Source organism: Xyrauchen texanus, chromosome 49, assembly GCF_025860055.1.
Source record: "Xyrauchen texanus isolate HMW12.3.18 chromosome 49, RBS_HiC_50CHRs, whole genome shotgun sequence".
NCBI classification, from domain to species: domain Eukaryota; kingdom Metazoa; phylum Chordata; class Actinopteri; order Cypriniformes; family Catostomidae; genus Xyrauchen; species Xyrauchen texanus.
In genome coordinates, this window is record NC_068324.1 from 22,828,757 (window position 1) to 22,854,368 (window position 25,612).

The 25,612-nt window shown below is 37.7% G+C and overlaps 1 protein-coding gene across 1 annotated transcript in view; it reads right to left on the bottom strand.

The window, feature by feature from the left end:
* LOC127640314 (kinesin-like protein KIF15-A) overlaps positions 1–25,612 on the bottom strand; it is a 97,998-nt gene that overhangs the window by 26,883 nt on the left and 45,503 nt on the right. The window contains exons 18-27 of the mRNA XM_052122780.1: positions 19,838–19,966; positions 19,299–19,404; positions 16,757–16,922; positions 16,255–16,405; positions 16,038–16,123; positions 14,345–14,423; positions 14,023–14,109; positions 13,774–13,878; positions 7,965–8,087; positions 7,742–7,888 (exon numbers count right to left, since the gene is read on the bottom strand). Of these exons, the coding sequence (XP_051978740.1) occupies positions 7,742–7,888; positions 7,965–8,087; positions 13,774–13,878; positions 14,023–14,109; positions 14,345–14,423; positions 16,038–16,123; positions 16,255–16,405; positions 16,757–16,922; positions 19,299–19,404; positions 19,838–19,966 (1,179 nt within the window). The remainder of the gene's footprint in view (positions 1–7,741; positions 7,889–7,964; positions 8,088–13,773; positions 13,879–14,022; positions 14,110–14,344; positions 14,424–16,037; positions 16,124–16,254; positions 16,406–16,756; positions 16,923–19,298; positions 19,405–19,837; positions 19,967–25,612) is intronic.

Here is a 25,612-nt window from a genome sequence, read left to right on the forward strand (position 1 = left end):
GGGTCTAAAACTCATTTTCAGTTTAGTGTCATACGTCCATAATTGTTCTTCCAGGACTCAACTGGTCTTTCCTAATTACTTCTTGAATATTCCATCAACTGGAGTCAACATTTCCCTTGGTAAAGTTTTGCTTTCTTCTACACCCAAGAAAGTTAATGTTGTACCATATTTTACAAATGTATGAATGGTGCTGCCAACTTTGTCTATTGGAAATTGAAGTGCCTTGAAAATTTACTTTTAGCCATGGTCTTGTGAAATGAAATAATCTCCTCTATTAGCTTTTGTGACCGCTTATATTTAATTGCATTTTTTGCACAGAACTGAATTTTTGCATTTCTCCCAAATTCCATACAAAAATGTGTGGCAGAACGGAATCTGGTAGCCACTCTATTCTGTTGACCAATTAGGGATAATTTTTTACTAACTATTTAAGGAGGGATAACGTCAAGTCGAAGTAATCGGAAGCGAACTTGTGACGTAAGAAAAGACGTTGCTACGGAGATGTATGCTGTCTGTGAGTGAAAGGTGGGAAAAGTTGCGTGCTGCGGTGCAAAAAATTAGTCTGCTTGGAAGAGAAGTGTGAATGGAAGCGCGCAGTGATCAGGTTGTTTGGCTTATGCTTTCCTGGGTTTGGACGCCGTGTCGGTGTGATCGAGTGTGAAGCTGCACAAACACACACTCGTTTGCCGGTAGAGACGTGTGCCTTGAATTAAGCCTCTCTGACTGTTCTTGTTTATCTTTAGCGTGTAAAATGTATAAGAGTGAAAATGAGTTGATTGGTTTGCTCTGACGAATTAATCTTTTCTCATAATTAACTTCTTTCTTTTTTTTGGAGTTTATGAACATTTGGGACTGAGACAAGTATGAAAGTAAGGGAACACTTGGAGGAAACCCCATTGCAGCTTTCATATTCGAGTTGTTTTTGTTTTTCTCTTTGTCTTGATCCCCATAGAGGGGTGATTTAAGTGAAATTGACACTAAAATAAAAAATAATTTTGTTTTTGTAAATGAAGCTATCTGGAGTTTATTTATTGACAGGAATAAAGGCCTGTCTGGCACACACACGATTAAATAAAATAAACCAAGGAAATAGTTTTATTTCTGAAAGTTGATGGGCTGCCACCATTACAAATATTTTGTCATTTGGAGCATTTATTTGCAGAAAATGACAACTGGTCAAAATAACAAAAAATATCCTTTTCAGACCTCCAATAATGCAAAGAAAACAAGTTCATATTCATTTTTAAAAACAGTTGATATTTTAACTTAGGAAGTCAATACTTGCTGGAATAACCCTCATTTTCAATCACAGCTTTCATGAATCTTGGCCGATGCAGGAATCAAGCCACGTTTAAGGTTATCCTGGGAGAACATTTGCTTCCTTCTGCTCTGACAATGTTCCCCAACTCTTGAGGATAGTTTTTCAGCAGGACAATGATCATGCCACACAGACAGGTCAATGAATGTGTGGATGGAGGACCACCAGATCAAGACCCTGTCATGGCCAGCCTAATCTCCAGACCAAAACCCCATTGAAAACCTCTGGAATGTGATCAAGAGGAAGATGGATGTTCACAAGCCATCAAACAAAGCCAAACTGATAGAATTGTGTACCATTAATGGCATAAAGTTACCCAACAGCAATGTGAAAGACGGTTGGAGAGCATGCCAAGATTCGTGAAAACTGTTATTCCACCAAAATATTGTGTTATTAAAACTGTTATTCCACAAAATATTGAGTTAGTTAAAACATTAGTATTTTGTTGTTTAAAAATGAATATAAACTTGTTTTCTTTGCATTATTCAAGGTCTGAAAACACTGCATCTTTTTTTGTTATTTTGACCAGTTGTCATTTTCTACAAATAAATGCTCAAAATGATTATTTGTTTATTTGGAATTTGGGAGAAATGTTGTCAGTACTTTATAGAATAAAACAAACATGTTGATTTTACTCAAACACATACCTATCAATACTAAATCCAGAGAAACTGGTAATTTTGCAGTGGTCACTTTGAATATAAACACCCGAACCGTTCGGTTCGCTTGTCTCGGTCACGGTTCACACGGTTCGACGCATGCGCAATATAGCCTCGTGCTCAGACAGTTTCGCCTCAGACAGTTTCGCGCGAACATACAAAGACACAGTAAAAGTGTGCTGCAGAAATGGCAAGTGGAGGAGATAATGAAAGCTGCCCGGAGTTGGCTGATGCGCCCGCGTCGTTCAAATCCGGTGTGTGGGAACATTTTGGATTTCCTATTACTTACGATGACAACGGAAATAAAACAGTGGATAGAACTGCGACTGTGTGCAAGCATTGCGCAAAATGCATTCAATATGCTAATGGAAACACTTCTAATATGACAGTTCATTTGAGAAGACATCACGCCAATGTGTCGGTAAGCATAAACAGGAGAGAGCCGGTTAGGAAACAACTTCTACTGTCCGTATAGTATATTTTTCAATATTCTAGTATGTTTCTTATATATCAAAATACTTATATGAGTTTCCTGGCCTTTGTGTGACCCAGAAGAGAGCATATGAGGTTACTAAAAGTGTTGATGCTGCAGAGGCCACAAAGAGCACCCAGCTGTAACAAAATAATGAGACTAAGGACCTTGAAGATAGACTAAAGCCAAGTTTCTACCAGTAAAAAGATATCAAAAGGCTCTGTGAGATAATGGTGGCAAATAGTATCCATTGGTTACAAAAATAACAAAGGGGCACAGAAATGAGGTAATGCCAGATAACAAACTGTATAGAAGAGGAGGTTTTGGACTAAGACAGTCAGAACGGACAGCTGGCCGGTCTCATGTTTGTTGGTGTTCAATAAACTACAATTTTGGCATCTGGAACTCAAGACTCTGAGAGTTTTCTTACAACTTAGAGAGATTCATCGCGATATTCCACGACATCCGCAGCATTTAGGCAACCTTTCAGTGATAAGTCGGACAGGGCAATAGCCATAACTAAAGCAATGGGGATGTTTATAGCAAAAGACATGCAACCGTACAGCGTGACCGACAGTGTGAAGGATTTCGTCAGCTGATGAATGTACTCGAGCCGCGGTATAATATTCCCTCCCGCCGACACTTCGGCACCACTATAATTCCAAAACTGTATGACGAGACACGAGGAGAAATTGAAAAAGAATTGTCCGAAACAGCCCACGTAGCTCTCACTACAGATGGATGGACCTCCAGGGCCACTGAAAGTTTCCTCACGGTGACCGCTCACTATATTACTTCGGAGTGGGAGATGAGAAGCTGCGTTTTGCAAACACGCCCCATTTATGAAAGTCATACCAGTGAGCATCTCTCTGAAATGTTGACAGACGCGGTGGCGGAATGGAAACTGGAGAGGGTAAATAGCATAATTCCTGTTACTACAGATAATGCAAAAAATATAGTGAATGCTATCAATTTAGCAGCGGGACTTGGGCCACAGATCGGGTGCTTCGCACACACAGTTAACCTTGCAGCCAAGAGTGCAATCTCACTAAACCAAGTATCCCGACTCTTGGGGAAGGTTAGGAAGGTGGTTAGCTTCTTTCACCGAAGCACAACAGCTGCCCATGCTCTGAAAACCAAGCAGGATATGCTGGATTTGCCCGTTCACAAACTAATTCACGACGTAACAACTCGTTGGAACTCCACATATGACATGTTAGAACGTTATGTGGAGCAACAGGCTGCCATCTACTCTGCCGTGATGGACAAGGATATGAAGAAGAAAGTCAAGGACATTGCCTTGTTAACTGGAAGTGAGACAAAACTGGCAGAGGGTCTCATTAATATTCTCAAACCTCTGAAGAATGTAATCACCCTCATGAGCACAGAAACATCACCCTCAGTTTCAATGATTATCCCACTGCAGAAGATGATACTGAAATCCATGACATCAAGTGCAGAGGACAGTACCACCATCAAAGAAGCTAAGGCAGCCATCACTAAAGACCTTAAAGGCAGATACAATGACCCTGGTGTTCAGGATTATCTGCACAGAGCCACAGCACTTGATCCAAGATTCAAGTCCCTGCCTTACCTGGAAGAAGCCTGTGTTCAGAAAATCTACGACGATCTAACCACGGACATTGAAAAGCAGGTATTGTTTTTTTGTGTGTTTTTTTTATCTAACTTAAATTTGATTTATTTTATATATTATTTTTTTGTTTTTTATCCTAATGATAATTGCTGTTTTATTTTTATTTTTTACTAAACCAAGCCTATTTAATCTATTTGTGCCTTTGTAATATTTTTCTATTCCCCAATGCCCAGTACAGAATAACTTTTTGCTGCCATGAGAGCTATTTGTTGTTATTGACATTTCCAAAATGTTTATTTTGTCATATACTCATCAGGGTCAAAGCAGTGAAGGCCAAATGGCCAGTTCATCCTCAGGAGCGGAGCCAGGGCCATCAGAGACCTCTCCTCCCCAGAAAAAATCTGCCATGGCAATGGTATTTGCAGATTTGTTTAAAACAGGGGAAAGAAGAACAAAGCCTTTGTCAGACATCATTCATGAAGAGGTCACCTCATACAAGGCCACAGGCTGCATCTCTGTGGATGAAGACCCACTCGCATGGTGGAAGAGCAATGAGCATAAGTATCCTCACATTGCTAAGTTAGCCCAACGCAACCTCGCTGTCCAAGGTACATCTGTGCCAAGTGAACGTGTTTTCTCAACGGCTGGGGACATAGTCTCTGCAAGTAGGTCTCGCCTCTTGGCAGAAAATGTGGACAAAGAAAAATATGAAAATTAAGTGAACAGAGGAGTGTTTTTTTTATGCAACATTTTATAGCCATTTTGATAGCCAGCATTTTTGTTTTTAATATTTAAATGCATACAGTGGCACTTTAATCTCTAGTTTCCAAATACTGCACTTTAATTTCAAGTGAAAGAAATGTATCCTCACTCTCAGGGAATAGAAGCATTGTTTATACTGGTTTTGTGTTAAACTGGTTAAAATTATGCTTGACTTTATGATTATGGCCTTTGCTAGTTATAGCCTCATTATATTATGTTATTGCATTATATTATATATTTATGTTTAAAGTATTTTTTGACTTGTTTAAAAGACAGCGCTTTAAGAGTTCCTCTCTTTTTCTTTTAAAATATTGTTTTTTGTAAGAGCTACACTGAAGTTGGCAGTTTGATAATTGATAAATGCAAGTTAATCTTTGTGTGCTAAAAAGGCACAAGTTCCTGTAGAGATAACAATACACATTCTCCTTTTGTTGTGCCAAATAAACAAAAAGAATGTAATCATCAATGTCTTCTCTTTTGCTGTATCAAAATCTCACCTAGCTTTTACTCAGAGATGGTCCCAATAATGTGCTTAAACTAAAGTCAAGTCAAATTCATAGTGCATGATTACATAATGATCATAATACATATAAAAAAATGTATACTGTATTCTAAATTGTGGATAATTAAGCTAATAAAATATATAATATGCTGAAGGAAATTTCTGGAGTGTTAAAGATTAAAAGAAAAAATAACAACAAGAACCGTACAGAACCGAAAACCGTGACCCTAAAACCGTGATACTGAACCGAACCGTGGGTTTTGTGAACCGTGCCACCCCTAATATATATATATATATATATATATATATATATATATATATACACATACATACATACATACATACATACACACACACACACACAAACTAGGGATGCATCGATATGAACATTTTTGGCCAATATAATACAGATTTTAACAAACAAATATAGACTAATACTGATAACGGTATTTTGCCTCGTACCTTATTTTATCATCAGATCACGGTTTTGCTCAGTAATTGTTTCAAAAACGTACAAAGAGGTACAAAAGCTTTTGTTCTAACAATAAGTAATTTCCATTGAACATGGATTGGATATGTTAAACACATGACAGGTCAAATGTCAGAGCCACAATGAAAGATAAATAGAAGATAAAACAAAAATCTAAATATCATAGCATGATGCTAGATGTAAAAAATAATAATAAAAGTTTATTTTATAGTTCTAAAACATTTTTGCCCTTCTGTTTTTGCAGTTCAAAACAACAGAACTCACATTTTACATGTTTGTGCAGTATATAATAGAACATCAGAAATTAATATTATGCAGACATATTATGTTGGGCAATTCCATGCAAATGTCAACCACATCAATTAAAAATAAAAAGTTACATAAGTAACAAAATGCCTTTTTAAATTATATAGTGGTGTAATGATAATACCATCAAGACCGCTAGAGGGCACCGCTTGCTTACACAATGCTGACTGAAGCGCAAACTGAAGAACTGATTGCAGTCAATTTTTAAATGCAGCATTTCAAGCTTTTGTAATCGCCTTTGTAAAACGTATTGCAATTTCAAACTTACATAAATAAATTGTGCAGCCTTAATAGATACCATACCAATGTCTTAGAAGTCAAAGTTAGCTGTTTTTAAAGCATTTGGATGGTTTTACCTCAGGTATAGGTGTGTCACATAACAACAGTTTTTCCTTATACATTACATGTTCTTTGAAGCGACAACCCATCTACTTTCTGTTGCTATCATTATTTCTGGATTGTGCTTTTGAATTGAAAGAGTTTTTACAAAGTGTTATGATCATTTTAAATTAAACCATTGGTTTATCATGTCTGGGTTTTCATGCTTAAACCAATTTGCCGATGGTTTTAATCAGGGCCTAAAAATGATTCAAGGAATGAAAAACAAAAACAAACAAATTTTCAATTGTTACGGAGTGAAGAAGTTATTTTTACATACTAGTAACTGGTTATAACCGATTCATTTTGTTCCCAAAAATTTCTCATGAAACCAAAGGCTAAAGGGTTTATCACAGGCAATGTTTGGAACTACACCACTTCATATTGCCCAAAAAAATGAAACATGTGCTTTGATCCTGAAAGAAACTACTGCATCACACTGTTTTTTTGCCTTATTGCCCATTGTGGATGTTGCATTCTGTGAATGAAAACCTTTTTAACAACTATGTTTAATTATTACATATACATGTACTGCTAATCCAGAAACAAGGAAAATATTATTAGAGGTAAAAATGTAAATTCTCAGTAGTTTCCATGTCTTCACTGGATTATTGTTAGATATGATGCATTAATACAGATTTGATGCTGTCGGGTTTTGACGGAAGAACTGTAATTAATCTGGTATTTCACCCACCCCTTAGCATTTTGTCAGGAGGGTCTGTAATTGATATATACCAAGTTTTGTGATAATCAGGCAAATGGCTCAGGATGAATAAGTCGAATTTGTAAAAAAAAATTTATTGTGGAAACGGAAAATAAAGTGACCATATCATTGTGGGGCACTGGTGGATTCAGAGAAGCTACAATATTGTTTTGTCGCCTATACGGTTCCGGCATTATGAGCAAAACAATTCTGTTTTTGCTCAGAACAAACCAAAATGAAAAACATTTTGTTTTTAATCCCTAGTTTTAATTTGGTCATTCATTGGCCGATAAATAACAGCGGCTGATACATCGGCGCATCCCTAATATATACACACACATTTGAATGGGTTATTTACGCATACATTTATTCTGTTTGTGTTTCATGAATATGACCCACTGTACACAAAAATGTGACCACAGATTGACATGATGGACCAATTACAATCAAGTATTCCAGAAAGCTGAATATAATTTGTGATACTGATTGATTAACTGGATGTTATCTTTGACAAAGTCAATTTGAAAAGTGTGAAAAACGAATTTCGGGAGCAGTACCTGTTCCTGCAGTGTGTTTATATGATTCTCTCTCTCAGTGTTCAGAGTCTTAGAACTCTCCATTAAAGCAATCTGGTCTTCCACAACTTTACAGAGTCTTGCCACCTCATCTGTAGCGTACGCCAGATCTTCCTGCAACAGCTCCAACTGACACACACACACACTTTAGTCTGGGATCTCAGAAACTCAAAGCACAAACCCAGAAAAATACACACAGACACACCTCGATGCGGTCGGAGGCAAGGCGTCTCTCTGAAGCTTCTCGCAGCTCCTGAAGTTCAATCTGCATGTGTGTGATCTTCTCTCTCATCTGCTCTTTCTCAACACACAGTGCGCTGTACTTCCCCTGCAGGTACAACATTCACAACAACATCATATACTGTGTAACTGTGGAAACGTCAACCCATCACTATTCTGCGAGACCGTTTGTAAAATTTGACAAAATGTGTTCAACAGAATCATTGATGTAATTAATTTTTTGAATGAGAGGTGTAAACATAGTGAAATTAATGTGTTTTCAAATGAAAACATATTTGCCACATTTTTAAATTTGCCACATGTTTTAAATTTCTAACGTCATTGCTGTTATGGACATTTTAACATTTTCTGTTACGGCAGTTATGGACATTTTTGGGTGGAGGAAAAATACATTTTCAAACAAAAACGTATTAGTGTGGATGTGACCTCTGACTTATTCATGTGTATCTTTTGGTTTGCTTTATTTTTTGGTCATACCATCCTCCTCTACATCATGCAGCCATCATGAGTGTGTTGCGTTTATGTGAATAGAACGGTGGCCCCAGGGTGCACATTACAACAAAATTAGCAAATCAAACAAAAGTTAAAAACACAGCAGAAAATATAGCGGCAAGCAGCGATTAATGGGGTTCATGCCTTTAAGAACATAATACAGATATTAGGTATTAATTAGACAGTATGTTTGAAACTAAACCAATGTTAAAGTGGCTACATTTTTAGAAACCGTTTAGGTAGCACAGACATATGGTATTTGTTTTATATTTCTGACTGTTATAGCACCATCAAGATGCAGAGGTATCCAGTGTTTTTCACGAGTCCACAGAATGAATAAGTTAAATATAACTTATTTACTTGAGATTTGCGACACAACTTGGTTTGATATACGTTTTAATTTTCTGTTTTTGGTCACCACATTTTTTGTTTTTAATAAATTAAATTAAAATTTAATGCATTGCATTTTAATTTCAATAAACTTTTTAAATTAACAACTAATTTCACTTGCACAGTAATCTCCCAAGTGACTTTAAAACTAGACCTAAATTAGGGCTCTAGTCCCAAGCATTCAAGAGTAACAACCATTTAAATTTGAAAATGTAATTTTCTGGTAAAAGCTAACAAAGGGGAGTGCCAGTTAAGGGGATAGTATATCGAACATTTGTTATTTTGAAATCAGATGACAGAGTAAAGAAGTTCAGTGCAATGAGTCAGATGTTCATTTATTAATTGTTCTGGGCTGTGTTTCCCAAAAGCATCATTTGTAATGTAATCGCAAGTTGATCGTAGGTACCATTGGCACCAATGGTCTTTACGAGCAACTTGGGCAAACAATGCTTTTGGTTAACACAGCCCTGAGTGATTCCATTCATTCAGTTGAACGATTAATTAGACTGAATCAACATGCAGATTTGTAAGTAAGAGTGTAATTATCGTGATGCTGTAGAGTAATTTTTTGAATTTGAGTAAATTTTGTGTAAAAATGACAAAAGTGGTATCGTTGACACCAGTGTCATAATACACAAAAAAAATCAAAAGTTATTAGCGTTTTATATATTTTGTTATACTTTTTGACCACAAGTTAGCGCTGTCTTGAAACTTTTCGTAAAAACGTTTTGTGATGATACGCGAATGCGTTTTTAAAATACAGAGTTTTACAACAAATTTCAAAATGGCCAACATAGGCAAAAATGGAATCATTCGACATGGTATGCCCCACAGTAAAGAGTCCAGTTTTGTCATTTTAGGACAAACCGTTAAGTTATAAGTAAAAATAGCAATTTATTTTTTGTATCACATAACCAGTAGGTAGCGCTGTGCCAAAAATGCTCAGGTACCCTCAGGTCATGGTTGTCATAACACACCAAGTTTTGTCTGAATACGATAAAGCATTTTGGAGATATAGGCTAACAATTGATTTGGAGTGGTTGTTATTTAAATTTTTTGGTCTTTCAAAAATGTTTTAACAATGTTTTGTTGGCATGATCTAAAGTTGAACTTGGCTTGACACAAGGAATGTATCAAGACCAGTGTCATAACAATAAGCTAAAATTATTAAAAGTTATTAGCATTTTTATACATTTAGTTATATTTTTTGACCACAAGGTGGTGCTGTCCTGAAACTTGGTAAGCACCTTCAAGACATTGTGCAGATGACACATACCGAAGTTCACAACGATCCGCCAATGAGTTTGTAAAATACAGTATTTTACAACAAAATTTTAAATGGCAGGCACCCGAAATGGCAAAATTATTATCATTCAACACGCTATGCCCCACAGAATCTAAAGAGTCCAGTTTAGTGATTTTTAGAACAAACCATTCAAATAACCGTTTTATATCTCCTGACCCATAGGGGGCACTGTGCCAAAATGCTGCAGGTCACCTCAGGGCATGATGGCTTTTAAACATACCAACATTCATCCGTCAAAGCATTGTGGAAATCCAGTCTCAAATTCAATTTGGCATGTAATTCGTTGAATTTGTTGAAGCGCCATTCAAAAATTGTTTGGTCTATCAATATTCTTTTAATAGCATTTTGTCCTGACCGTCTCCAGATAACGCATGACAATTTTCATGCAAATCTGATGTACGGCCTAGGACGAGTAAGAAAAAGTAGGTTTTTCAAAAAATTAAGAATCTAATCTAGGAATATCTTAGACTTCAAAAGTTATTAGCAAAAACATGAGTGAAAATTGAAATGAACTGTTGGTGGCGATAGAGGGTTTGAGATAAAGACTCCAAATTTGGTATTATGGTATCACTTCAGACTGTTCTCTACCTGTGTGGAAAAATTCATAACTTTCCTGTGAACGGTTCTATGGGCTGCCATAGGAAACGTATACAAAATAATAATAAAAAGAACACTAACAGAAACAATAGGTGCCTACACACCTTCGGTGCTTGGCCCCTAAATATAGCTGCAAGCGACTATTGTCGGGGGCCAAGCACATATGGCGAGATGACCAAAATATTCAAATTTTACTGAAAAGATCCTCTGGATGCTGTGACAACTATTTTGGTGTGACTTTTCAACTGCTTTGATCACAGATGCAAAAATAGGATTTTCTTAAATTATAATACCCCCCTAGCATATTTTTTTTTATATAAAACTCTGCATGTTACCTCAGAGTGTCCTCTTGTCTATGTATACAAATTTTGTTAAGTTTGAAAATTGTGCTCACAAGATACAGGCCAATTAGTCATTATAGGCCATGCCCAAAACATATTTGTTTATAACTTAAACACATCAAAATTCTTTTGATAACATTTTGTCAGGAGGGTCTGTAGATGATGTATACCAAGTTTCGTGATAATCAGGCAAACGGCCCAGGATGAAAAAGTTATTGTGGAAATGGAAAATAAAGTGACCATATCATTGTGGGGCACTGGTGAATTCAGAGAAGCTACAATATTGTTTTGTTGCCTATACGGTTCCGGCATTATGAGAAAAAAATGAATTAGCTAATTATACTGCCACTGCGTGGCCGAATGTCACAAAATGTTATATGCGGCTTCGAGTTGACACCCTGCTTGTGTAATTTCCATAACCCTCAGCCAATCCCAATACGAGTTATAAGGTGCTGAAATTTGAATGGCCGGTGGCGACCATTTTTTTTATTTGTCTAATAAATTCTTTAAGAATATGTTAGAATTTGAACCAAAGAAGATGCATATTTAATTTGAACTTTGTTGCTCGAATTATTTTTTCTTTCAAAAACTCAAAATGGCGGCAAAAAATTATACACAGAAATTAAATCGGATACACATTTTGGAGGACTTGACAAAAGGAACCAGAGTAAAAATTTAGATTCTAGCCCTTACAGTGGCAGAGATATGAGCCAAAACATAAAATTGTTTGTTATAGCACCAGGTCAGGTGGGTGTCCGTTTGTGTGCCCCAGTAGTGAGGGGGATTTGGGATCATCCTTCCAAGTTTGGTGTATCCGCGACTTGCGCTCTCTGATGCCCAGACATTTTAGGGCAGAAAAAATTAATAAATAATAAGAAAATCAGAGCTTCGCTGCTTCGCACCCTCATAAAAAGAACACTAACAGAAACAATAGTTGCCTACACACCTTCAGTGCTTGGCCCCTAATAATAAAAATCCAGTCAAATACAAAATGGTTTCAGCACTTTGTGCTAAACGAAAATAAAAAAATTTTTTTTAGGGCTGTCGATTTAACAAGTTGATTCAGTGTGATTAAGTAAAAAATTATGTGTAAAAATGTATGTAATTAATCATGTCCTTGAAACCATATTAAGGAACATTTTCCTCATACAGAGAACAAACCTCACTTACCGACAACATATGATGAGAACACGTTCTAGCATTGGAACAGCAGATAGAGCACAAATTCGAACACAGGATCTTGAAACGTGTTTTATAAGTTTCAAAGTGCTTAACTTGACACAGACCTACAAACAATATGTTAATGATGCAACGCAACCAAAGTGAGATGCACTAAAAGCGTCCGTCTGACACAAGTGTACAAAGACACATAATTAAAAAAGCTTTTATAATTAATATCGGACTGATTAACAAATTCAATTGCAAAATGGATTGCTTTAGGTTGTAGGCCAAATATGTTCAATAACATGGATATAGAGTCACGTGATGGCATGCGAAGAGTGGAAGTGTGAACTGCGAGCTCTATGCACTTTGCTAGTTTTAATACAATTTGTGCCATAAACCAGTGAGATTCGATACACCCTGATTTTGAACTGTTCTGGGAAGACGGTATGTCAGAAAATTCTAAAACCTCGGGCTCTGGAGACATTAAAAGACACTTACGTGCTCAAGCTGACTCTGTACTCAATTCGTACAGTAACTGAAGAAAATGTGTCTGCAATGCTGTCAAAGGTCATAGCAGACTTGGAGAACCTTGTTGTGATATGTCGAACAATCACTTCCATGGAGAAGAAATTCTCTTAAATTGATTACAAGATTGTCGGACAACGAGAAACGGATTAATTATCTGGAGTCATTAGAGAGGGAATTAGCTGCTAATCCGCTATCGACCAAGGGAGATTTGGAACGCATTTGGGAAAAACTGGAGGATTTGGAGAATCATAATCAACAAAAAAAATTTAAGAATTGTTGGAATCCCTGAGCACGAAGAAGGTCGAGATATGGTGAAATTCCTGGACAAGCTCTTCCAGAGTCTGCTTGACATAGGCCATAAGCTGGAAATCGAGCAAGCAAGCAGTGTTCCATCTCAGAATAATAAAATAAAATAAACAAATCTGTGTATATTTTCATAGATAATTGTTTATATTATTTAACCAATAATTATTTAATTTTTCATTATTATTTTCAAGTAATTCATTGCAACATATTTATTTTAAAGAATAGTTTGATTTGTCTTTCTAGGGATTTTCTGTGTCACCATCGTTTGCAACTTTAGCTGGGGTTGTTCTGCAATATGCTGTGTAAAACTGCAGTGGAACAATTTAGTGAAAAGTTCTACACAAATAAATGTGGTTTCTCTTCAGGTTTAACAATTTAAAATTACTCTGTGTAAAGTTGACAGTGTATTTGTTTTCTAGTCACCAACTAAATGTCAATTCAGTATAATGACAATATAAAGGCCAATTACATAACTTACAAACAAAATATTGACTATTATATTTACTACTTTTCTCACACAATATAAATTAATCTTTATACATGAAAATATATAGCAACTTTCATCTTTTTGGAAGGGGAAGTATTTGTTTTCTTTTAATTCTGTTGCATTGTGCATTCTGGGGCAACCATTGATTAGAGCCAAAACTCACACTGATGTTAGCGATCTCTCCTCGCAGTGAAGACACAGTCTGATCTTTCTCTGCCACCTCACTGCGAAGACCTCTGGTCTCCTGCATCAGCTCCAGCACCACAGCCTGTACACGCACACACGCACACACGCACACACAGTATTAAGATGCGTTTGGGCAAACTGTTTGAAACGGGATAAAAGTAAAGCTCAGATACAAAGACAAATTCAAACATCAGCTGATAGAGCTGTATTGAACCCGATAACTCACATTGTCTTGTTCAATCTTCTGCCTGAGGCTGCTAATGGTGTTGTTGGCTGAACATACACTCTGCTGCAGAGCGCTGATCTCATCACACTGCACACAAACACATATCAAATTCTAAAGATATCTACACATCATTTACACATTATATTATTTTTTGGAGTGCAAGAAACATTGACTAGCATTATAAGTGGACCTCAGGGAAAACAAAGAATGCTACAAATATTTAGAATATGGCCACTTTAATTATTTCAAGCAAAGTGCACAACATACTCAAATTCACAACCTTCAGTATACGTATTAACTGATATTGTAAATGGACACACACCTGTTGCTGATTTTTGTTTGTCAGGTCAGTTATGAGTTTCTTCAATGAGGCATTCTCTTCTACAGACTGCACAAGCTCTCTGAAACTCACACAAACTGTGACTTCTAAAGCTGCACATGCTTTTACCAAAGCAAATTACAAAACATTCATATTTAAAAGCATAATGTATACATGTATGGAGTATGAAAAAACAAAGACCCGGTAGAGTAGGCACAGAACATCTCCCTTTTGATTATATTACATATGATTTTATTTCATTTTCTTTATTTTGTTCTATTTCACAATAACACAAGCTTTTCCAGTAGCACTTCATTTGGAAAGAGTGCCGCATTAATGTCAATGGTGGTACTTTTCTTTTACAATAGATTAATTGACACAGAAAAACCTTTATTTTGAGTGAACAAAGCTGATAATATGAATACTTGCACATTGCATCTGTTAAAAAAAACAACAGAATCTTTCTTTTTTTTTTTTTTTTTTAATGACTGCCTGGTGGATGAAAATTTAGCAAAAATATCACAGGAGGGATGTTAATGAATAATTTATTAATTGTTAATAATTTGATCGATTAAGCTCATCAATCATCGATTGATTAATTCCTGAACAAATGTGTCCAGTAATCATGTCAGCATACATTGTTAAGGCTGTCTATACAGTCACGCTACAAGCGCTAGAGGGTGCTTGCACGCTGCATGTCACGACTTGTCACGTATCACAGATGAATATGAAGTGGGCTAAATGCAATTAGTATTGGAGCATTTCTCTATAAATGAGCATAATGTTTTCTGCATTCACTGTGATGGTGTGAAGTACATCGCGAAAACAAGCAATGTTGATCTGCTAGTCAACTTATTTCATCCCAAACTAAAATGACGTCTGTGATCGGCAGGAAAAAAGTTTCATCATCACAAGAAACCGTATGTTATGTACTGCTTACAAAGTGTGTTATGATCTGAATTAATCAAATAAATAAATAAAATATAAAATAAGTCCAAAGATCCGATTTATCCCAAAATCCACAAAATTTGAACTAACTCAAAAATGTAAAGTTATTTTTAACAGTAATTCATTAACTGTAATTAAATAATTCAAAATAGATCAAATGTATTAAAATACACTGAACTAAGGATATTTTAAGAGTAAAATGCCAATACTTAAAAAGTAATTTAAATGATATTTAAACAGTAGCCAACATAAACATATTATTTGGACTCCTCCAAATGCATGTGGTATTAACGTTAACAATTAATTGATTAATTGATCGTTAATTTCCATGACAATTATGAAAATTGACATCCCTTTCCCATTGACTTCAATTGAAGTCTCCCCACACATAATGGGATTTTGATATCACAGAGACTTGGAGATGGTCTCTTTCAACTTGAGCAAATAAGAAACCATCTAGCAACAGCCTTGTAATTACCTAAAACTCACCAACATAGCATTTTTTGTTTATTTAATTATTAATTGTTGTGGAGAATCCAAAGCATTTTCACGAAATACAAGATAATTATTTTCTCCAATTCTTAAAAAGGTCAAAAATAACCTGAACATGGAGGGTTAAACTTGGATGATCACTTCAACTACTACACACATAGCTTTCTGCTGCCATACATGTACAGTAATCACAAAAATGATTGACAGGTGGAAACATCTACACTTTAAATGGACTTCAGGTGTGTGTGTCACTCACTTGATCGCACTGTCTTTGTGAGCAGTCAGCTGAGATCTCACACTGATGTTCTGCTCTTTCTCTGCCTGCAGATTCTGTTGCAACTCCTACAAACACAACCAAACCATGCATTCGATATCACACACCACACTAACAATACTTCTATAACAGCTAGAAATTCAACCACACAATAAACACATAAATTATCCAACAATGATTGTGAACAAGAGGAACTGACATTAATGAGTGTTTGTTGCTCTGAACACTCTTGGCTCTTGAGCTCCATCTGCTGTCTGTGTTGATCCAACTCGAACTGAAACTCAGCCTGCAGAGTATCAAACACATCCTGTAGAACACGCTGCTTCTCCAACATCTGCTCCCACTCCAACCTGGCACACACAGACAGACATGCATGTTATATCATTTTATTTTAAACTGAAAGAGACAGACAGGATATACTTAATTGATGAGTTTGAGCGGAAGGAAAAGCAGCCAGCATACATGTGAACACTTTCTATACTGTTCAAAATGCATCTCAGGATAAAGTTGCTTGAGAGAATGTGGAGAGCTGGAATATATGACATTGAAGAAGCTTAAATATATGCTAGTTTTTAATTTTTTAACATTTGTTTGGTTTTCATCCTACCATTTGTGTTGCTTCATACTGAAATGGTGATGATAAAGAACAAACAGGTGTTTAAATGTTTGACTGCTAGTGTATGTAGTGAGTAAGTGTGTACTTGACGGTGTCCAGCTGCAGTTGTGTGCTGATCAGGCTCTTGGACAGGTGTGTGTTCTCTCTCTCGTGCTCCGATTTCTGCAGCTGTAGTTCAATCTGCACGGCCTCCAGCTCTCTATCAGAAGACTGCAGCACCACACGCAGGTCTCGCACCTCCACCCGCACCACTGCGCAGATGACATGGAAGTCACTGATTGATTCAAATTTGCCTTCAAATAGGAGTACTTTGATGCTACACTGCATGTCAGAGTCAGTATGCCAAATGAGTACAATGTCCAATTACTCACAATTCATGATTGTACTTTTTGTACAATCCCCCCCTCATGCGTTCTGATTTCCGAAATGCATGAATGGCAGGGGAAGACTCATATTCATATTTATGTGGAGAGCTCTACCTGATTGGATAGCGTTGGGTTTATGAGTAGGGTTAGGGTTGGATTATAGTTTCTGACCAATCGGGTATCACTTTCCTCATAAATATATATGACTCATCCCTTGCCATCCATTAGTTAGAATTTGTTTTTGGTATCAAGAATTGTCAAATTTCACTGGTATAGGTACCAACTAATTTTGGTATTGTGCTATATGGTAGATCTTACTACAATGCCATTATGAAAAGTACATCTCATGCCATAGAAGTCTGAGCACCGCTACTTTAAAACTTCATACACAAGATGGCTAAATATATAGTGCGTCATTTGAGACACACCTCATTACTCTTCCAGTCATTCATGATTACCGAATATGGACTTTTAAAAAGCATAAGTATGTGCACTTCTAAGCTAGATTTCATATGTTGTTTTTTTTTGGTTTTGTTTTATTAAAGAATTTTTACACCAGGCCTTCATCATTTATTTTTGGAACGACTCAAATGTCTTATGTATAAATCTTAAAGTTTGAGTCTTGTCCCAGGTGTAGACTTTTAATATTAAACAAAGAAAATCCATTAGAAAAAAACTAAATATTGCATGTTTAAAAATGTGATCATCTAAACAATTGTGAAATAAAAAAATAATTTCAATAATAATTGCGCTAAAAATTATTTCGATTTTTTATAATTTATTTAAAAAAATGACTACAGTCCCACAGTTGCGACACCATTTCCACCACACCAAAAAAAAAAACAAGTCAACAAAAGTGTCTGTGAACAGCATTCTTGAGATTAAATATGAGAAAAGAGATGTTTCTTTCATTTCAGAATCCATCTGTGTATATTGGGATATGCTGTGGGTATACTGCTCTTGTATCCAGAAATTGTTGATGGAAATCATATGGATGTTTTTGGGATTTTTGGTTATTTTTTAAATCCAGATGGATTTTAGGCTTTTTGAGATCCCATGGAGGAATTTTGCAGAAATGTGTCTGTTCCAAACTGTTTAGATCCACTTTCAGATTCTTCAGATGGGTTTTTATACATATGCCAATATATTGTTGAATACTGAAGTAATACTGAAACTGCTGAATAGGCTGGGATTTCTTTATTTGTTTTAAGTTTGGTTGCATATTGTAAGGCCAACTTTAGGTGTCTGATTTTCAAGGAAGGTCCATTAGCTTCCGCATAGAGACTTTGGGTTGGTGATGTTCTGTAGGCTCCCAAATCTAGTTGTATACCTTGGTGGTAGTCATATATATGATTTCCTAGCTGATCCATATATGATACTTCCATAGTCCAACTTTGAGCGTACCATGGTTCTGTACAAGTTCATGAGAGTTGAGCTGTCTGCTCCTTATTTGGTTTTGAATAAAATCTTTAAAATATTCATAGCTTTAAAACATTTCATTTTTCAGTGATTTAATGTGAGGAATAAAAGACACTTTGTTGTCGAAATTGATGCCAAGAAACTTGTTCTCTTTAACAACTTTAATGGGGACTTCATCCATAAATAGCTCTGGTTCACTGTGTAGTAAACAAAGCTGACAGAAAGTCATACAGATGGTTTTTGTTTGTGAGAACGAAACCATTCTGTATTGAATAGGAGTCAATTTTGTTTATCTTCAATTGGATTTTTCACTTGATAGTATTTGCGAGTTCGAATCCAGGGTGTGCTGAAGTGACTCCAGCCAGGTCTCCTAAGCAACCAAAATTGCCTGGTTGCTAGGGAGGGTAGATTCACATGAGTAACCTACTCGAGGTCGCTATAATGTGTGGTTCTCGCTCGTGTTGGGATACGTGATGAGTTGTGGATACCGCGGAAAATAGCCCGGGTCTCCACACGCGCTACATCTCCACGGTAACACGCTCAACAAGCCTTGTGATAAGATGTGTGGATTTCGAGTTTCGTTCTCCGCCACCACAAAGACTTAGAGCACATTGGGAATTGGGCATTCAAAATTGAGGAAAAAAAAAAAGGGGGTCATTTCCATAACATAATTCTACTGAACACAATCCACATTCCATGACTCTTCCAGGCCTAGAAATCATAATTTTCAAAATCAAAAGGTTTCCTTTGACCATGGGGAACCTGTACAGTAGGTGAAGTGACCTACTGCATCCCTGCATGTCTGACAAATATAATAAATAGTGAATATAACAGAAGACTCACCGTCCATCTCTCTCTTGTCATCTTCCAGCTGCTGCTCCAGCGATCTGATTCTCTCCTGCAGACACACCTGTTCCTCCAGCAGAGAGTGCCGCTCAGTAACAAACGTCTGCAGTTACAAAGCATCATCATATAGCCAACATTCAACAAACCCCTGCGTACAAGAACCAGAGGCTGTACAAAATAAATATCTTGAATCCTGTCTTGTGTGTTTAGCAACCATGACGATTTCACTTTGGACCTCAAGATCTTAATTAATGTGCTGTAAGCACCAATTAGGGTGTGCCTAATACATTGGCATGAATTCCAGAATGGCTAACATCCTGTGAAGCGCATTTAACATAGATAAGATTAAACACCCCACACACACACACACACACACACACACACACACACACAGCTGGTGTGTGGTAAGCACACTGGTGCAATATGGCCATCATCGCATCATTCAGGTGTATGCTACACACCGGTGGTGGTTGAGGTAGTGTAGTGTCAGAAAAGCACTATATAAATGTAACGTTCATTCATTAATTCATTCACACCTCCTTTGTTCGAGTGGACTCCTCATTTGCTATGGTAACCTGTTCTTCCAGTTTGCTGATTCGCTGAAGCAGTTTTCTGTTCTTGGCTTCTTCCTCATCTAACAGGCCCTGAACATGAAGAGCCTGTTCCTAAAGCCAGATAAAAATAAACAAGATGATTTTAGACAATTGTTAATTAAAAACAACAATAAAAATACATTTATTTATCTTCCATTATAAGATGTACAATACTGTGCAAAAGTCTTAGGCACATAAGACAGCATTTGTCTTAAGGTTATTTATATCTTCAGCTTTAGTGTCAATAAGAAATATAAAATGTTAGACTCCCAAACATTACTTTTGCAAATAGAAAAGATTAGAATAGAAGAACAGGGAGCCCTGCAACAGATGAAATGGCACCCAGAAAGCCCCCCAATGAACATTGTGTCAGTCTGAGATTACATAAAGAGACAGAAAAAATTGAGACTAAACAGATAGAAGAACTGTGGAGAACTCTCCAAGAAGCTTGGAACATCCTTCCTGCCAACAACCAAGAAAACCTCTGTCCAGGTGTACCTAGAAGAATTGGTGCTGTTTTAAAGGCAAAGGTTGTCACACCAAATATTGATTCAGCTTTTTTGTGTTTACTGGAATTTTAATGACATTAATTGATAAATTAAAACTATTTATGTCATTATTTTTGAAGATATCTTCACTATGCAAATTTTTTTCCATAAGACTTTTGCACAGTGCTGTACTTCCAAACACAGTGGCTGGTGAAAGCCCAATTTTACTAGCTACTTTTATTTATTTTCACCAACCTTTTTTTCCCAATTCAAATAAACGCACTGTGTACTTAACTGAATAAAGTTCAAATATCTAATTTCGATGTACACTCAAAATTAGAGTGCACTGTGGGTAAGAATGAGTGAACAAAAGTAGGGAACGAGTGGCTCACTCAGAATTCAGACATTCCTACAAAATGGCAGACACCCGATATAGTGCACTATATAGTGGCAGTTTCAGACACAGAGTTTCTGTGTGTTACCAGTGGAGGTGACAGTGTGACAACAGGTTTGTGCTCTATACATGGTGAAATGCTCTCATCTCCTCCTCGCTCCACACAACCCCGGTTACGAGGGGTTACTTTAGATCTGTTTTCACACTTGTTGTGGTCAAACACATTTGAAAAAATGCAAATGTTACACTGAAGTTATGCATAATACTTCATAATAACCCATTCAGTGCACATTAGTGACGTGCACAAACCAAACCAAACTCAGAGGACAGCTGTTCTGAATATTACATTATCAAAGCATGAGATGGGATTAATTTAATGTGCATCGAGCACGGTACTGCTTTAACACCTTATTATCTTTGTGCGGTGCACATACGATACTTGTAAACATCTGTGGTTCTGTATTTCAGCGAATGCTCATAAGTGAAACAGTGATTGGTCAGTGAGGTGAAAACGGACTATGAAAGAGCTTGTGATTTAATCTATCATCCGTAGACATAGCCTATAATGAAAATTAACCCCTTTAGGTGCACATTAGGCCTATATAACAGGGCGCTCAGACACAGTTTCTTCCATGTTTTCTGACTGAGGGACAATAGTGAGTCACTCGTATTATGAAACTCTGAATTAGTAGTGTGGCCAACAATGTCTCATTCCCTTCATCTCAGTGAAAACATTTTATATGTGTAACAGGAGACAATCCCTATCGATTCAGCTCACTCGACATTGCCGTAAGCACTATGGGGAACGGATTCCCATCATGCCGCACTGTGACATTACACTCCCGGAGTTATAACAAAAATATAGATAAAGTCATTCGTATTCACAGAGCTTCACTTTTTTTTGTTATGTTACAGCCTTATTCCAAAATTGATTAAATTCATTATTTTCCTCAAAATTCTACAAACAATACCCCAGAATGACAATGTGAAGAAGTTTGTTTGAAATCTTTGCAAATGTATTAAAAAAAAATATTTAAAAAAATCATCACATTACTACATAAGTATTCACAGCCTTTGCTCAATACTTTGTTGAAGCACCTTTGGCACCAGTTACAGCCTCAAGTCTTTTTGATTATGATGCTAAAAGCTTGGCAAAACCTATTTTTGGGCAGTTTCTCCTATTCTTCTTTGCAGGACCTCTCAAGCTCCATCAGGTTGGATGGGAAGCGTCGGTGCACAGACATTTTTAGATCTCTACAGAGATGAACTTGAATCGGGTTCAAGTCTGGACTCTGGCTGGGCCACTCAAGGACATTCACAGAGTTGTCCTGTAGCCACTCCTTTATCAACTTGGCTGTGTGCTTAGGGTCGTTGTCCTGTTGGAAGATGAACCTTTGCCCCAGTCTGAGGTCCAGAGCGCTCTAGAGCAAGTTTTCATCAAGGATGTCTCTGTATATTGCTGCATTCATCTTTCCCTCGATCCTGACTAGTCTCCCAGTTCCTGCCGCTGAAAAACCTCCCCACAGCATGATGCTGCCACCACCATGCTTCGCTGTAGGGATGGTATTGGCCAGGTGATAAGATAATTCAAGCTAAAGAGTTCAATCTTTTTTTCATCAGACCAGATCAGGGCTGTCATATGCCTTTTACTGAGGAGTGTCTTCCGTCTGGACACTCTACCATACAGGCCTGATTGGTGGAGTGCTGCAGAGATGGTTGTTCTTCTGGAAGGTTCTCCTCTCTCCACAGAGAAACGCTGGAGCTCTGTCAGAGTGACCAACAGATTCTTGGTCACCTCCCTGACTAAGGCCCTTCTCCCCCTATCGCTCAGTTTGGTCACTCTGGGAAGAGTCCTGGTGGTTCCAAACTTCTCCCATTTACTGATGATGGAGGCCACTGTGCTCATTGGGACCTTCAATACTGCAGACATTTTTCTGTACCCTTCCCCAGATCTGTGCCTCGATACAATCCTGTCTCGGAGGTCTACAGACAATTCCTTGGACTTCATGGCTTGGTTTGTGCTCTGACATGCACTGTTAACTGTGGGACCTTATATAGACAGGTGTGTGCCTTTCCAAATCATGTCCAATCAACTGAATTTACCACAGGTGGACTCCAATCAAGTTGTAGAAACATCAAGGATGATCAGTGGAAACAGGATGCACCTGAGGTCAATTTTGAGTGTCATGGCAAAAGTTGTGAATACTAATGTACATGTGATTTATTTTGTTTTTTGTTTTTAATAAATTTTCAAAGATTTCAAACAAACTTCTTTCACGTTGTCATTATGGGGTATTGTTCGTAGCATTTGAGGAACATAATGAATTTAATCCATTTTGTAATAAGGCTGTAACAACAAAATGTGGAAAAAGTGAAGCACTGCGAATACTTTCCGAATGCACTGTATTCATAAGGAGTCATAGGCCAAAGACAGATGAATTAAGTCATATTAAAGTGTATATGAATTGTCCCACATGGCGGATGCCAGGTGGAAATGAACGGAGTCTAAAATCTATATGAACCATATAGACATAGACAGTATTTTTTCATTAACCCTCTCGGAACCTATTAGGAAAAGTAGATTTGAGTTCTTATGGGAGTACTTATCGAAAGAGCATGACAACTCAGTCCAAGGGATGAGTATACCGCAAGTAAATAACTCTCAATGTGAGCCAGAAGGGGAGCACTTAGAATGGATATATGTACTATATAGTCATATAGTATGAATTAACCCCTTCACGAGCCCAGTCGGGAAAGAAGTTCTATTACAATGAAAGTACTTGTGACTTTATGGAAAAATTTACATCTGTCTATATGGAGACGTTGAGTAAAATGATGGGGAAGACCGTACTTAAAAAGGGGCACAAGTTTTCTTGGGCAATGGGCAGTTCAACTGCATGTAATCAGATGGCTGTGTTGATCATAGTCGGTAGCCCACACATAATAAAGGCTTGGGCTCACCTGCTTGAATGTAAGAAGCACTCTATACAAAGAGGAATTGTGAGGAGATGAATGCCACGTCCAGGTTATAAATTCTTGAAGTGTTTTGCAAGGACTATCCTGCTGCCAAATATATGCCCTGTAAAGACACAGTTTGTGCACACCCATGAAGAGACCATGCCTCTGGTTTAATGTTCTTCATAAGCGTTCACATCAACAATCCAGTGGGATTCACAGTGTGTGCATCTTCCACAACAAATAAAGAGCTGATCTGACAACCTAAACTGACGGGTGTGCTCAACTCATGTATGCAATGCCCTCACCGGGTGTAACATATGCATAGATTGCTCTTCATCTGAATTAAATGGTGGAAAAAAGAAGGCTTGCAAACAAATCACCTGTACCTTGATGGGTATTGATAAAACGTTTTGTTTTTAAGGTTTAATGTTGTTTAAATGACAAGCCAGCCTTAGGCATTCATCACAGACTAAGCCAATTCTGGCATGTGCAACATGCTCCGTTCAGGGGCTACGCATATATGTTCCACAGCTCTAGCTAGGGATGCCAAATCATGCCTTGTGCTTGAGAGAGAAAGTCTCTCTTCAGCAGTATTTCCCATGGAGGGCTGTCTAGTATTTCAACCATCTCCAGAAACCAGGACTGATTGGACCATTTTGGTGCAATTAACAGAACTTATTCCATGTCCTCTCTGACTTTGCTGATGATAGAATGAAGGCACATCAGAGGAAATGCATATTTGCATTTCGCCGGCCATTTGTAAGTCAGCACATCCATGGCCAGCAAGGCTTAGACATGGAGTACCAAAGGGGACAGTGGGGATTCTCCACAGAGGCGAATAGGTCGACTTCCGCTTTGATGAATATTTCCCAAATCCACATCACTGTCTGAGGATGAATTCTCTATTCCCCGGTAATGCTCCCTGGCGTGACAACAAGTCCGCTCCAAAATTCAGACAGCCCGGGACATGTGTCGCACGCAATGAGAGTTGACGCCCACTCCATTGGAGGCGCCGTTGTGTCATGCTCATTAACTGTGCCGATCGCCCTGGAGATTTATGTATGCCACTATTGCCATTTTCCCAAAAAATCAGCATGTGGTGATTCACAATGTTGGAATGAAAAACTCTAAAAGCTAGAAAGAGAGCCAGTAGTACTAGGCTGTTGATGTACCATGCCCGTTTTGCACCTGTCCAGGTGCCGAAAGTCGGACGTTCATCACACACCACCTGTTGGATGCATCTGTGGTCACCACTTTTCTTCTGAAAATATTATCCAGCATAACACCTTGTTGGTAGAAGGCAAATGCTGTCTATGGTGCTAGAGCAGCCAGATAGCGGCGAGACACCACGATGCGCATGCACCCGAGGCACGCTTGAGTCAGTACTGGAGAGATCTCAAGTGTAACCGACCCCCGGCCTGATGGCGGATGCTGCCACCATAAAACCTAGCATTCTCAGAAATTTCTTCAGTGGCAAGGTATTCCCCAGTCTGAACTGAGAAGAACGGTCTGCACTCGTTTGTGAGGTGTACATGCATGCTCACATAGTCGAGATGAACCCCTAAAAAGGAGATTTGCTGGGTGGGGAAAAGTCTCTCTGTTCGCTCAGAAGTGCCTCTGATTGGGACAGACCGAAAGGAAGGACTCTTAATTTATACGCAGTTGCCTCGAACGCAAATCTCAAAGATTGCTTGCAACGCGGTGCAATTAGTTCATGAAAATACACGTCCTTCAGATTTATTGACTAAAACCAGTCCTTTGAACAATATCCCAATCCCAATGAACAGTAATGGGGAAGAGGGCAGAAAGAATGTGTGCCCCTTATCTAGCCTTCTTAGGCTCTGAGCCATGAATAACGGCGAGCTCTGGGCTCCTCTT